Genomic DNA, 14,868 nt, shown 5'->3' with positions numbered 1-14,868 from the left:
GCAGATAATATCGATATCTAATCCATACAAGCTTCAAATGCTTGTAAATTCAGTAACTTCATGAAGACTGCTGTTGGCCAAGCAGACGTCAGCTGGGTTTGAAAGAGAAACTCTAGAGCAGAAAGCTTGAGTTCTGGTCTTGCAGGTGACACATCCAGTGTATTCAGCTTTTACAGAGTGAGTAGGCTATGCAAATCACATGGTAGAGAATAGTGTAAATTACTGAAAAAGACAACATATTATTATTTAATTTCATTTCTGGAACGGCATATTTTTTCTTACAGTCTCGGAGCACTTGATGTTCTTTCAGGCAGTAGAACCTTTCAACATACATGCCATGGTACCTGGTAAAAATTTTTTTCTGTCAGTAAAGCCAGTGCATGTTTGTACCTGCACTCAGTTATTCATACCACCCAACAATTATACTGGAGATTAATGGCCCTTTAACTGCCCAAGTACAGTGTCCTGAGAGATTGTACTCTAAACCAGATTAGTGAATGGGCATGAAGTTGGCTGGTTGGTTTGTGTGTTGGGATTTTTTTGATTTTTTGTTTGGTTTTTGGTTGTCTTGGGTTTTTAGCAAAACAAATTTTGGAGGGTGTTTTAAACGGGGATCACTTTGCTGATTTGAACTAGAGCACATAAACCTACTCTCCCAGCTAGGCCTATTTCACTCAGGAGAAGGTTTAAGTAGTGAGGATATGGGAAGGCATTTCTGAAAGCGAAGGTGCTTAAGATGGAGCTGCAGCCCAGTGTATTAATACTCCTGGGAAGAATTTATCCAAAGTTTTTTTTTTTTTTAAGCTCAGGGTTTGGGTTTGGGTTTGTTGTTTCTGGTGTTTGGTTTTTTTTGTCCTTCCATCTTTTGGTGGTCCTTTTATGCACTGTCTAGTTGCTTTACTCATGGTATCAAGATCTGTGACTTTTAACAGGTATCTTCAAGGCTAATCTTTCCATACTGAAGCCCCTAAACATCATGTTTTTCAAAAACAACACTTATCTAGCATTTTCCCCTAGAAACTTTGAGGAAGCACAGTCCTAGCATTCTGACTTAAAACCAAAGTCATTTAACAGCTTTTTAAAAACATTTTCTTGTTATCTTCATATTACTTTAATATATTCCCTAATTAGTGTTTCCTCTGGAGAAGGATGGATGATCTTGCTTCTGTAGCAAGAGACTGGGATTCAGGAGACCACATTTTGGTTTCCAGACCTGGAACAGGTCTCTTATTGTCTTTCAGCAGTGCTAAACATTGTGACTTGAAACAGTCTCACAAAATTGTCTTCTCCCAAAACTCTGCTTTTAAGAGTTAAGCAGTTAATAGCCGTAAGATTAAAGCATCTGGCCTTTTCAGTGGCTGATGAAGCTAAAAAGAAAATAGCAAAAGGCAACAAAGACCTAAAGAAAACATGAGCTTCAACATTATTTTTTTTTGGTCAAAACCACTGAGATGTGGAATGGAAAGACAAGACAGGAGACTTGTTTGTTCTTACAATCTTTGTAAGTTAGGTCTTGCACAGATAACTTAATCCGTGTCTTACTTCTGCCTGATGGGGGGAAAAAAAAAAACCCCACAACATTATACCATCCTTCACCAAGATGTATACGAGATAGGAGCATTGGAACAAGAACATGCCTTCTGTGTATTTAAACCAGCTGGCATAGGGAACACTGATGATATGCCAGTTAAACTCCTCCTTTGAAACCCTGTCTGCATTTGGAAGCGCTAAGGAAAGAATTTCACAGAACTTGGTGGTGGCAGGGGGAGGCTTCCTATATAATAGAATCCCTTTTCAAATGATTCTTAATTTACTGATCCCTTCATTGTCTAGCAGTGCTCTTCATAAGTTTTGTTTGTTTTTTAATCATAGAATGATAAATAAAAATCACTTGAGCATTGAAGTGCTTGTCAAAGCCTCTGATCCTTTGGAGAAAACTGTTGTGGCTACCCTCATCCATTTTTTTGTTTGAAGGATTTTCAGTATTGTGATAGACTTTTTTTTCTGAGTAACTTCCTAAGACACATGAATGGCTAATATTGTTTAAACAAGTTGTTTATTGTTCTTCAGTATATGCCGGTTTAGCTACTGAAACTGACAAATGCTCATATCACCATGTTTAAGTTTTCTGCATGTGTAGGTTGAAAAAAGGTTTGAATAAAATGATAGCTTCATTAGAAAGCAAACAAAAGAACCCAAGCAACACCCTCGCCAACCTTGATAATTTAATATTTAATGGATTTCACCAGGTATTCAAAGGTAAATGGGACAAATGCAGTCCTGAAATATTCTAATGGCATTGTTCTAGAAAATATATTTAGTTCTACAGTGTCTCTCTTCTCAAATCTTTTAGTAACAAGCTCTGTTTCTGGAGCGCCACTCATTGACTTGTAATGCACTTGACTGAATAATGCTGCTTTTGTTGCTGTGTTTAAATGCAAATCTCAAATTCCAATGCATATATCTGTTTTTCAGTGAGGTCAGTGGGAGTTAAAGGACAGAATTTGGGCCTATGAGACTTAATAGGGTTTCTTAAAAAGTTAATAAGCTGATAAAATACTAATTTATGTATGGTGAATACAAAGATTTTAATGTGTATGTGTAGCTTAAAAAAGAAGTCTCTTCCCTACTTACCCATCCCATGATAATGATTTTTTTCTATTCTAATGAGCATAGCAGAGATATTCTGCATATTGGTGGGAGGTTTTATCAGTTTGCAAAGTAATGTCTTTAAAAAAATAATTTAATGAGTTTAATGAAATTCTTTCTTCACAGTGTATGCTTGATTATTAAATTCTTTGCAGCTGTGGATTTTCATCATGTTTAGATTTGTAAATACCTGTTATGCCAGTTTGTTTGCAAAACAGCTACTGTTTGCTGGTAGACTTAAAATAGGGATATGATTTTGTAGAAGGAATACTGCTTATGGTGATCTGATGACTCTTGTTATGTGGTTTCACTTACTGTAGCCTATATTGATCTTCCAGGCTAGTATGCTCAAAATGTCTCAAAATTTTATTCTTGGATATGAAATGTATCTAATACTGTTCATTGAAACCTGAGAACTAAATTACTTGAAAGCTGTTCTGCATAAATCCCTTGAGCAGTGATTATCAGGTGAATGTGTTGTGGCTGTGTGTGTGGCTACAAAAAACTCTTGGCTGTTGTGGTCTTGACAGTCAAAATAAAAATTAATAATAATATCTTTTTCATAGTGGCTGTACTGGAGGATTCACGCTTCAGTTTTAGTTGAGATGCAGAAATTATTATTATAGGAGATAATATAATTTTAATAGATACATAAGCAACTGCCAGCTCATAGTAATCATCATCTTGGGCATCTAAAACTGCTGGGTTTTGTTTAGGGTGTTTGAGGAGCACTGAGCCTCTTCAAAGCTTTGAGAAAAATGTGGTGAATATTAACATCATTTGAGGGAACTCTTCAGCAAGCAGGCTGTCTCTCCCCCTTGCACTATGTCAAAGCTATTCTATTGTTATCTATATTTTTTCTTTCCCTGATGGGTGCCCAGTCTTGTATTTCTCCTGTAAATAATGACTGTACATTTCCTCCCTCCTTCCAGATTCCATAAGCCCTTGGTACAAGTTCCCAGAGCTTTTCTCTTGGATTAACAAGCTTAGTTTTTTTCACAGATGGAATAAATATTGCAGGCTATTTTAAAAAATAAAATTTAAAAATTGTTCCCAGCAGCCATGTTTGCTGCTCCACTGTCAACCAATCTGCTGGCTGCAGCTGGTCCTGTTGTTCTGCTGGGTTACATCTCAAGTAATAGAGAGATTGTTTTCAGAGAGGAATGTACAGAACATAAGTAAAAACTTCCTAAATGGAAAATCACTTAGCCTTTAAAAAAGAAGAAAAACTGGCAGTGTTTCATAATCCTATTAGGACTCTTTCAGCTTGTTGAAAGGTAAAAGATTTCTTACCTCAGGCATGCCGGGCACAGTGGCTTGCTGTGCTTTTTAATATTATCACTATATTCACCCAAACTAGGGGTGTTCTTTTTTTAATGGAAATGCCCTAAGATGTTACCTTTTTTTATTTAAAAAAAGGAAAAAAAAAAAAAGGAAAATATATCAGCTTTGTTCTGATTCACTCCAGTTTTCCCTTGCTGTTTAACAACTGCAATGCCAATAGAAAGCCTGGTTTTTAGTTAGGATACCTGGAGTGGAGGTTTTTAGATTGAAGTTCAGAGGGGCAGTGCTTTCCTGTAGTGAGCTCTTTCCAGCTCACTGGTAGATATTACCAGCTGGTCCTCCCATTTTGTAGGTGTCAAATTTGCAAGCCTGCGCTGTGGCTAAGCAGCGTTTTGGGATGGGGGTGGGAGTCAAGGGTTATTGGACACTTTAGGAGAAAACAGGAGCAGTAATGTCATGGGACAAAGCCAATGTAATGTCATGTGCAAGGCAAAAAGGATGCTGGGATATAGGAGGTTTTACCTGCAAAACTCATGATATAAGCTGCCTGCCTTTTATTTATGATTGGTCAGGCTTCCGTTGGACTAATGTACCCACTTTGAGTGTTATATTCCAAGAGAGATGGGAACCACAGGAACATCCAGAGTGAAGTAACAAGAATGATGGTCTAAGCAAATATGACCTACAGTGAAAGACTGGAAAGCCATTTTAGCATGCAGAAGATCTACCATGATGAAGCATTGAAATAGACTTTTTGTTGTGGTAGGCAGCTAAACACTACACAGCTGCTTGCTCAGCCCCCCCATCCCACTGGGATGGGGGAGAGAATTGGGAGGGCAGAAGTAAGAAAACTCACAGGTTGAGATAAGAACAGTTTAATAATAATAATATTGTGATGAAAAGGAAAACAATGAGAGAGGCAGAGGTGAAACCCAGGGAAAAAACAAATGATGCAACCCCTCACCACCCACCAACCAATGCCCAGCCAGTCCCCAAGCTGCTATCGCTGCCCCACTGGCCACCTCCCCTCAGTTAATATAATGGGCATGACATTGTATGATATGGAATATCCCTTTGGCCAGTCTGGATGAGCTGCCTTGGCTGTGCCCCCTCCCCTCCTGGCTTCTTGTGCACCCGGCAGAGCATGGGAAGCTGGAAAAGTCCTTGACTAGTGTAAGTGCTACTTAGCAACAGCTAAAACATCAGTGTGTTATCAACGTTATTCTCATCCTAAATCCAAACACAGCACTGTACTAGCTACTAGGAAGAAAATTAACTCTACCCCAGCTGAAACCAGGACAATTTTCCAAGAACCTTGTGAGGCTCCAGTTAAGAACAGATTAGACAGAAGTCTGTCAGGAGTGATACAAAACCTTGCCTTTAGCAAGGAGGAGCGAAAAAAACCTAAAACCCAAGCATGTAGCTAGCTTGGGTTACCAAAGAGAATTGCTTGAACTCTGAGATGTTTCGTGTAAATCCACACCTATAAATATACTTCAAATATAAGAAGAGATGGAAATCTGTTTTTCAGGATTCTGTTCTGGAAAAATAAAACCCCTGAGCATTGGAAAATGCAGAAGATGTATCTTTCCGCTGGAAGTTTGTTTTAATGAAAATACAAGTTTTTTGCAGCATGTTCTTTTCTAGCTTGTGGTGATGTCATGTGGGATATGTGTGTTGGGTGTTTTTATTTGTTTGTTTTATGCCACTCTGCATAGATTTTTCTCCAGAACTGATGATGAGAATTGCTTTTGCTCTTTGCTGATGAGGAACAGGTCCTGCCTTACTAGTGTCTGTAGATGTGGTTCTGGGCAGGCTCCTCCATTTACTTTATTCTCCTAAAAGAAGGTAATGTGAAGGCAGAAGAGCTTTTTAAGGTACTTGGGAAATGAGAATCTATTTTTAGGTGTCCCTCCAGTTTCTTCTGGGAATCTTAATATGTCTGAAAAATTAAGACTAAGCTATGTAGAAAATAACAAGACTTCTGCTTTCTTTGATCAGGAAAGCTAATTGGTGTCCTAAAGGTAGAAAATGTTACATGAGTATACAGTAGTTACATGAAACACATTAGCTTTTCTTTACCATTAATCACAAACTTTAATTTTCTTTTTTTAATACAAACAGCAGCTGAAGCTGTAACATGTTTTCTTTTATGATTTAAGGGTACTTCTTTAAACATTTGTGTCCAAGAAGACTTTACTTTATTATGCATGAGATGTAAAAGCCATTTTGAGACACGAGACTTAAATAAGTTGTAAACTAGAATTTTAAACCTTTTTTACATATGTAGCTAAACTAGTCTTGTATATAAACTCATTATTTTAGAATTTGAATTCTCTGAGCATATAGCCATCTGTATATCCAAATGGATTTGGTCTTTATTTTTATTACTCATTTTGAAATTGGAATGTCAGAACAGAAGTTCAAGTTCTAGTATGCTTTGTATAAAAATGTACAAACATAACAGATGAACAGTGACTGAAAGGGCCTAGCAGTCTTAAAAGCCAGAGACAGCTGGAGCCAGCACAGAACTTGTGTTCTAGGCGTCCATGGCACCTTTGGTCCTTAATAATCCTCTCTGCTCCCCAAGCTATATTTTCCACTCCTAAAAAGTGCAGTGTCAATGGAAGTAAATTGCATGTAGAAGTGTCACAGGTGGCCATGACCCCGCTTCTTCTCTATTTTAAATAATGGCAGTGGTTTTAGACGTCTGAAGTAGAAGGATTTCTGTAAAGGAAAGTCCAGAATAGCTTTTATTTGGTGAAAGTAACTACAGTATCAGGTACAGTTGATAGCTGTTTCATGTTAAGTCTATTTCTAAAACTACACTAAATAGCATAATAAAATTACCTAACTGGGAAAAAATACTTTCTAGTGTGTGTGGTGGCTGTGGTAGTTCCTGAAATTCACTGCATAAAAATAAAAATGGTTAAGTCCATTTGAGCATAGTAAGGCCTGAGAGACTTAGTGTTCTGTGACACCTGAATGCTGGACTAGTAAACTTGTTGCATTACATTAATTTAATGCTAGCAGGTACCATTGTGAGTTATGTAATCAATGTGTACATTAAATAGATTAATTTCAAGACAGTGTAAACCACTAGAGATCACAAAGAACAGGAAATTATAAGAGTAAAATAGCATAGGTAAATGTAAAGCAAAAATATTTCTGTTCTTTCACTGATGTTTTGTTTTTCCACACCTAAATCACACAAACAAAGATGCTTTGTAGTCATTTGCTATGTTAGCTAGGCTCTCATCCTGCAACTGAGGATATGTTGCAGTAACTAGGTGTTCTTTATCCAATTAAATATAATCTTACTAGTTAATCCCCAGCTTTGTTTGGAATTTAAAGAAACATTTTTTGGCTTGGAAGAAACATTCAGCTTGGAATCTTGAAATACTTTAGCTGGAAGATTATCTGAAAATCTGAAAAAAAAAATTAGTTACTAAGGAATAGGTTTAGAAAAGGAGAATTATATGTTGTGAAGGTTTTGTGATTTGTCAGAATTCAGATCTAAAAGCATGAAGGGTTTTTTTTTGAGATTTCAGTCTGCAAAGTTCGGCTTGAGGGACTTCAAGCTGATGTGGCAGTTGGAATGAGACAATATGTGCTAATTAAAATCTCTGTCACTTGGGATGTTTCTCACTTGCGTTTTGATGTAGCACACTGCACTGTGAAAGCTCAGTGATGATTATCAAGCTAAAAAAAGAAGTTTCTAGGAAAAATCTTCTAGAATTAGAAACAATTAGGGGAAAATGCCACATTTGAATGGTGAGTGACATAGCAGGAAAGCTGTAAATGTAAGCATCTAGGAATATGATATTCGGGTGTCTCAAATGTACACCTGACATTTTACCAGCATCTCTTCTCTGTTCGTCAGTATACTCTGCTATAGTATCTCAATACAGTGCTTCAGTACTGGAAAATCACATAAAATTCAGAAATCTGAGACTGGATATAGACTTGCAAACTGTTCCCTTTGTATCTGGACCATTGGGTCAAACTCTTCCCCACCCACTCCGACAGACTTGCTGCATTTACCTTCAGTCTTCTGAAAAGAAGAAACTATTTTCTGTAGTTTGAAAATTGAACAGTTTGTCTCTAAGAAATTGGATGCCTGTGTTTCACAACTTTCCTCTGGGATTTCATGTGCCATAACCATTTTGCTCTAATCTAAGATGTCACATTTTCCCCACTTACCTTTCTACTAGTACTTCAGCAGAGTAAGCAGTTTTGTGTGCTGGCTTGAACATCTGTCATTGCCTGGCCACAGCAATTAAGAGTCTACTTAACCCTTCAAGTCAGCGGAAATACTGAATGTTCACAGATTTCTGTGGGGTCCTTATTTGGTTTCCAGTGTGTGCCAGCTGAAATGGAGATCAGAGGTGATATTCATGACCAAAATCTGATTAAACGGTATATTTAAAATGTTACAACTTTCCAGATTTACTGTGTGTAATAATTTCATACTTTTACTTTTTTGAGTGTTTATGAACTTGGTGTTCCCTTACTAAATTATTGAAGTCCCTTACTCTTAATATACTTTGAGATCAAGATAAATTATGAGAACCTAGAACCTTAGAAGTTCTGACTCTAGAACTAGGCTACCTTCAACAGAGTCCTTCCACAGGGGCTGAAGAGTCGCTTCACAGCACCACCAAGACTGCGGAATGTTTTCCTGCTCTGACAGTTGTGTCAGGTTGAAATGAGAAGAAGCTGAGATAATATTTTCAATGGCACATTTTGTAACAGCCAAACCTTATTATTATAGTAGTAATTAACTATGAATATTTTTTAATTTATTGAAAAATGTCATATTAAAACTGATGCAGTGCAAAAGCTATATAATGTATAAAATTCCTCATCTCTTGCAAGTATTTAAAAGGCAGGTCACTATTTCTGCATATGCTATTTCACTATAAAGAGTGCCAGCAGAGGGAGCACATGTGGGCTACTAGTTCAGTACCTAGACCTTACACAAGGTGCTGTTACTGGTGGTAAGGAAGGACAACACAAACTTCAAATGGGCTTGCTTGGGTGGTTTTTTTTTTTTTTCAGATGACATGAATTTTTTTAAGTGGGCATGGTCAAATGTGTAGGTCAAGGACTGTGTTTTCCAAAAGCTTAAGAAAGCATAGTTAATAAGGAAGTCTGCATTTAAAACCCTATTTAAATATATATATTGAATGGTGTTCTAACACCTATAAGTTACAGCGGTTTAAAATTATGATTCTTAGACTTACAATCTGTACATGTACTCTTATATCTTCTATGATACTAGTACAGCAGCAAGGGTGAGTACAGGCATGGGATTTGGTAAAGTCATTTTCAAATTTTTAATTTTAGGGCTGCAGCAATGACTCTAAGAACAGTGTTGTTATCACTTCAAGCATTGTTGGCAGCTGCAGAACCAGATGATCCCCAAGATGCAGTAGTGGCAAACCAGGTAAGATACTTAATTGACTGTGAATGTGTAACACACTGTAAACTTTGTGAACTTGGATTAGGTTCTGAACCTTGGGGGAGATAAAGATTTTAAAGAATTCATTGGAAAATTGCCTAAGCGTGAGTTACTATGGTGTTTTGTGGTCTTTACTCTTCAGATTCCAGAGTAAATAGCAGTTATTTTACAGTGTCAGGAGGTTTATTTTGTTAGGTTTGTTCCTTAATTAGCTTGTCATAAGTGTCAGGAGATAGCAGCATAGTAAAATGAATTCCAGTATAACTTCCCTTTTAAAATTTAAGGCTTCTAGGACAAGAAAAGCAATGTTGTATTGGTTTAAAATTAGTTTTAACTTGATGGGGTTCATTAGATTTGGCTTGGTATTTAGCTCCTCTTCCAGATTAATCTGAATATTGTTGAACATTCTGTTTAACGTCAAAATTTTATTGACTTTAGATTAATTCCTGTTGCATTTAATCCTGAGGAGTAATTTATCTGAATGAAGCATCCTATGTATTTTTTACCTTTGCAAGTACTTGGGGATAACTGCTTTAGTCACTGGTTGAGTTGGTATCGGTAGAATTTTCTAATCAACAGGGTTTGCTAGTTTTTAGACAGCAGTAATAACTTATAAAAAGTAATAACAAAATGTTGATAAGATCTTATGCCGTACCAGGACTGACATGGTTCTGTTTAAGATGTTGATGAAAGAGAGCAACAGTCATCCCATAACTTAATAGTCTCACAATTTTCAATGAAGTCCCAAGTATGTGGGTGGTGTTTTCCTTTTTACGCTGGGGGGGCGGAGAGAGAGAGAGCCTGGCTTCCCCACTGACTGGTAGTAAGGGTGTTATTTTGGTAACAAAAGAATAAAGCAAGCAGAAGGTTCTTCCAGCATTGATCTCATCTGTATCTCCTGTAAGTCGGGACCCTCCAGAACAGGGTGACAAAGTGTGCACTCCTTCCCTGTAAAAATCTGTGTAGGGTGATAAATCTGCATTTAATCAAACATCTCAGGATTTGGAGGGAAACATGGAGATCAGAGGTAGCCCATCACACCACTGGGTGGGGGAGTGCTGTTTCTTACTACTATACTCAGTAGTAGGTACAGAGGTTGGTTTGTGGGATTCTGCAGTACTGTAAGGCTGCTCTGAACAAACATCCCTGAACAGTTCTGTCAGACTGAATTGCTCTATGTGGGGAGAATTGTTGCAAAGGCCATGCAAGGCCACTAGGCACATCCCTGCACCGGGTTTTTCTTGCAGGATGCATGCCCTTGCTGTCACACTCTACTAAACAAAACCACTTTTTCCTTTTTTACAAAGAACAAGAATAGTGTTTCCCATTCTGGCCTCAATGGCAGAATTTTGTGTGGGAATCGAAATGGTCTCACAGAAGCGCTTGAGCTGGAAATAGTTGGTTTTTTTTCTCAGGCAAAAAACTTAGTGGAACTTCCTAGATTCTGAAGAGCAGTTTTCTAGGCTGGCTCTCAGGTGTATGTGGGGATGTGTCCAGTGGGGCTGTGGCAAGGCTGGTGAGGGGAGGATTCAGTTGCTCCTGTTCCCTGCAAATACCTGCATGAAAACTATACTGGGGTTTGGCCTTGAGTTACAAGCATGTGTACGTAAGTAGAAAGTGATTATAACACCTTTGAGAGATGTGGTAGTAAACACCCAGTTCCTTCATGTGTTTTATTTGGTGGTGGGGTCTTTTTTAGTTTGAGGGTTTGGTTTTGTTGGTTGTTTGTTTTTGGTTTTTAAAAAAAAAAAAAGAAAAAACACCAAAAAAACCCCAAATTCACAAGGAATTAGTTTATCCTTCACACTCATTTTTCATTATGTTAATTTACTAAAGTGTGTTTTAGACTGCTAAGCTGTCCAGGTAACTGGCAGTGTCCTACAAGCTCTTGAGCTGAATACAGGAAGGAAGAATGAGAGAGAATACAGGGAGAACTCCTGTTTGAATAATGGCAGTATTTTCAGACACCAGCTGTCTGGTGTCAAAACTACTTCAGCTAGTTGGTGTGTTTTTTAAGTACAGCAGCATTAACTGCCTCAGATTCCTGATATAGAGACATCAGTAAAAGGTGCCTTTAGGCTTTTATACACTCAGTGAGAAGCTAGATTATTTACGGATACCTAAGTAAAGGAATTTTATATATAGAACACTGAAAGCTAGTTCTGAATAAAATGCAGTTATGCAGTTATGACTAATCCTTTGCATTTCAGCTAGTTGCTTTCTAGGCTTGGCAGTGTTCTCAAAAATATGAAAAAAAGAGGAGGGAAGATCTCTTAAGAGCAGAAGAATATAGTATTTCAGAATGCTACTGATGCTTGACTTAATCCTTCTTATTTTCTAGTCATAACAACCAAAGAAATTTATTACAGACCACTGTATTTATAACACAGTTATTTGCAACAATAGATTGTCTCCCCTGTTTTTTTTAATGCCATTAATAATCAAACAGTAAACATACAAATTACTTCATGCGGAACAGAATTAGTGGGATGTGTACGAAGCACACAGTGCAGTGTAGTTGGTGTGTGTTGCTGTAGGAGAGGTAAAATAAAATGAACAACAGTAGAAAGTATATTTGCTTTGACAGTGCTTTATAGTTTTAGTGATTGTTGTCATGTATGAATAAAATGCTTAGAATGATAATCAGCCATGTTTCTGTCCTTAAAATGCATCTAAATAAATAATAGATATTCCAATATCTTATTATTTAGTGCTAAAATATATATCTAAAGATTAGAATACCTACTTTTTAAAAAAGTGTAATGACTAATAGTCTTTTTAAGTACAAAAAATTTGATTTTACGTACAAAAGTTGCTAAAATAGGAAACTCATCTTGCTTTTCTGAGTACAATTTATGACAGTGACCCACTTTCTTGGCTTTTGAGTTCTTGGTGCAGGCTGAAAATTCCCCGTGAATAAGGTCCATTCTGTTGTTTATTAGAAAACTTGTTAGTGTCGAGACTGGTGCAAAGTAGTATTTACATAACCCGCATGATTTTTGTTTTCCTGCTAAATAATAGCTTGCATTAAAAGAGTTGCGGCTTCCTAGCTTTTTTGTGTATGCTCGTCCATTTTTCAGCCCTTCTTTTGTCACATATGCTATCAATATCCTTATTCTCAGGAGGAAGCCTGGTAGTAGAATGTCAGCCCTGACTGAAACACTGCAGACCAACTTGCAGTGTATAAAACCAGTCATATTTTAAAGCGATTAGAGAAATAGATTAGAGTAGTATGCACTACATACATTCAGGAGATGTTAACGTAGGGATAATTTGTGCTCTGCCACACTGAATATAAATTTTCAGTAGCTGTGCTAAATATAGCGAATCTACTTTTGATCAGTGCAATTGAGAACAGTACCTGATTGTACGTACAAGATACCTACAGTGTGTAATTTAACCTAAAGGCAAATGCATTAAATGCTTGCATAGGTTTACTCTACATACAAGCCTCACCTCCAAATTTCACTTAAAAAAACAGCAGTATGCTCAGTGTAAAACACTGCTGAAGATACTGTAGAAAGAATGATGGATTGGAATGTGCCGTATCATCTTGCTTTTTGGTTGGACTGCTGAGTTGATTTAACTTTCCCCTTCTCCCCCCTCTCTCTTTTGTGTAGTACAAACAAAATCCAGAAATGTTTAAACAGACAGCTCGACTTTGGGCACATGTGTATGCTGGAGCACCAGTTTCTAGTCCAGAATACACCAAAAAAATAGAAAACCTTTGTGCTATGGGCTTTGATAGGGTAAGTATATATAACTTAAATATTTTTCAGTAGGGGCAGGGCAAGTATATGTGTCTAAATACAGGGAGTCGTTAGTATACTAAAGTAGACTCTCTACTTCCATGACCTTTTATAGGTCTAATCGTTCTGTTTTGCTAACTATTTTTTTAAGAATTGGAGTTCTAAAATACTATGTTATTAGAAACCTTGTGAGCTACCACTGCCTTTTTTGAAACAATTTTTCTATAAATTATTAGCTACGATTTAACAGATGGTAAACTAATGTGTTCTGATTAACCTGTGAACTTTTCATTCCACTTCTTAGAGCTGCAGGTTCATACACTGAAAATATTATTGCTTTTGTTTTCTCGTTGCAGAATGCAGTAATAGTGGCCTTGTCTTCAAAATCATGGGATGTAGAGACTGCAACAGAATTACTCCTGAGTAACTGAGCCATGTAGAGAGAGCTGCTTCAGTAGTCCAGCTTGCCCCTTCTGGAGGAGCATCACCATCTGTTATTTTTAGGATTCTATATAGATTCTCTTTTAAAACTGGCACTCTTGCCTGATGATGCTATCTAGGCACTATTGGAGACTGAAAAAAAACCCGCTCTGTAAATAAAGCTAATTAAACGTCTGTGTAAATTTAAAAAGGGGAAATACTTTAATTTTTTTTCTTACTAAATATTGTAAAAATTCTTTGAGCTCAGCTAAAATAATGGGGGAAAAACATGCCTACTTTAGTGTTTAGCAGTGTGACGAGGACTAGCAGGAACTTGCTTCAGGGTTTTGATTTAGTGATTCAGAAAGCAACATTTTTGAGTGTTAAGTCATCAAATTGTTGGTGCCACTCATCACAGCTATCTTACTGTTTTTAACATGGATCCTCTGTGCCTGTGGATTGACCTATATTTGCATGCTTGTACTTAATCGACATATTAGGTAGGGTCGCTGAAGAGAACACCATTGAAATGCTCGAGTATTCTTGTAACTTTTTCCTGAAAGACTTTCAAGACTTACCCAAAGTTCCACATGGTGACCTATTCAGAACCGGTTTCGTTCTAGCTTATTAATTGGGAAACCTGATTCTCCTCTCCCTTACATCATACAGCTGAAAATCCTCACTGGATTATGTTTCATCATCTGTGGGTATTATGGGTGCCATTTACAGTAGTCTAGGCTCCCCTTGAAAAAAATATATTTTGAATTATCAGTAATGATTTTCATCCATCATGTTTTCAACATGATCTCGTAAGGAGTATGCCTTGATATAGCACAAAAAGATGGAGCTGGTTTTTCTTTTTTTTTTTTTTTGTCTTACATAGATGTAAAATGTTCTTCAGTATGTTCTGGATAATATGATTTCACTGGGTTTGAAGGAGGAAAAAGCTGATTCTCTAGCGTACTGAGAACTTAAAATTTTTCTTTGAGTACTTGATATGATGCAATCAGCTGTGTTTCGCAGCGGTTTTCTAGCTTTATTTTGAGCTCCAATTTAAGGATTGCTTACCAGGTACTTTAAAATTCATCTTTGCTCGCGTTTTTCTCTAGTTGACACACAGAGGCTGTGTTGGTGTTTCTACTGTACATACTTCAAATGCACATAGAAGTAGAAGTGTGAGAAGTGTGTTCTCAATTTAGCTTTCTTTTGGATTGATGTTTGATAAACGAGAACTGAAATCTTACCTTGGCTTGTACATACAGTCAGTCTTTTTATTCGTATTAAAATGACATTTCATCCTGA

At 37.1% G+C, this 14,868-nt stretch overlaps 1 protein-coding gene across 1 annotated transcript in view; it reads left to right on the top strand.

Moving 5' to 3' along the window:
* UBE2K (ubiquitin conjugating enzyme E2 K) overlaps window positions 1–14,868 on the top strand; it is a 49,573-nt gene extending 34,705 nt beyond the window's left edge. Inside the window, exons 5-7 of the mRNA XM_075091641.1 lie at window positions 9,283–9,382; window positions 13,018–13,146; window positions 13,503–14,868. Coding sequence (XP_074947742.1) covers window positions 9,283–9,382; window positions 13,018–13,146; window positions 13,503–13,577 — 304 coding nt within the window. The 3' untranslated portion in view covers window positions 13,578–14,868. The remainder of the gene's footprint in view (window positions 1–9,282; window positions 9,383–13,017; window positions 13,147–13,502) is intronic.

This window comes from Phalacrocorax aristotelis, chromosome 4 (assembly GCF_949628215.1).
Source record: "Phalacrocorax aristotelis chromosome 4, bGulAri2.1, whole genome shotgun sequence".
NCBI lineage: Eukaryota > Metazoa > Chordata > Aves > Suliformes > Phalacrocoracidae > Phalacrocorax > Phalacrocorax aristotelis.
Note: the sequence above shows the minus strand (reverse complement) of the source record. Positions and strands in the feature narration are given on the sequence as shown.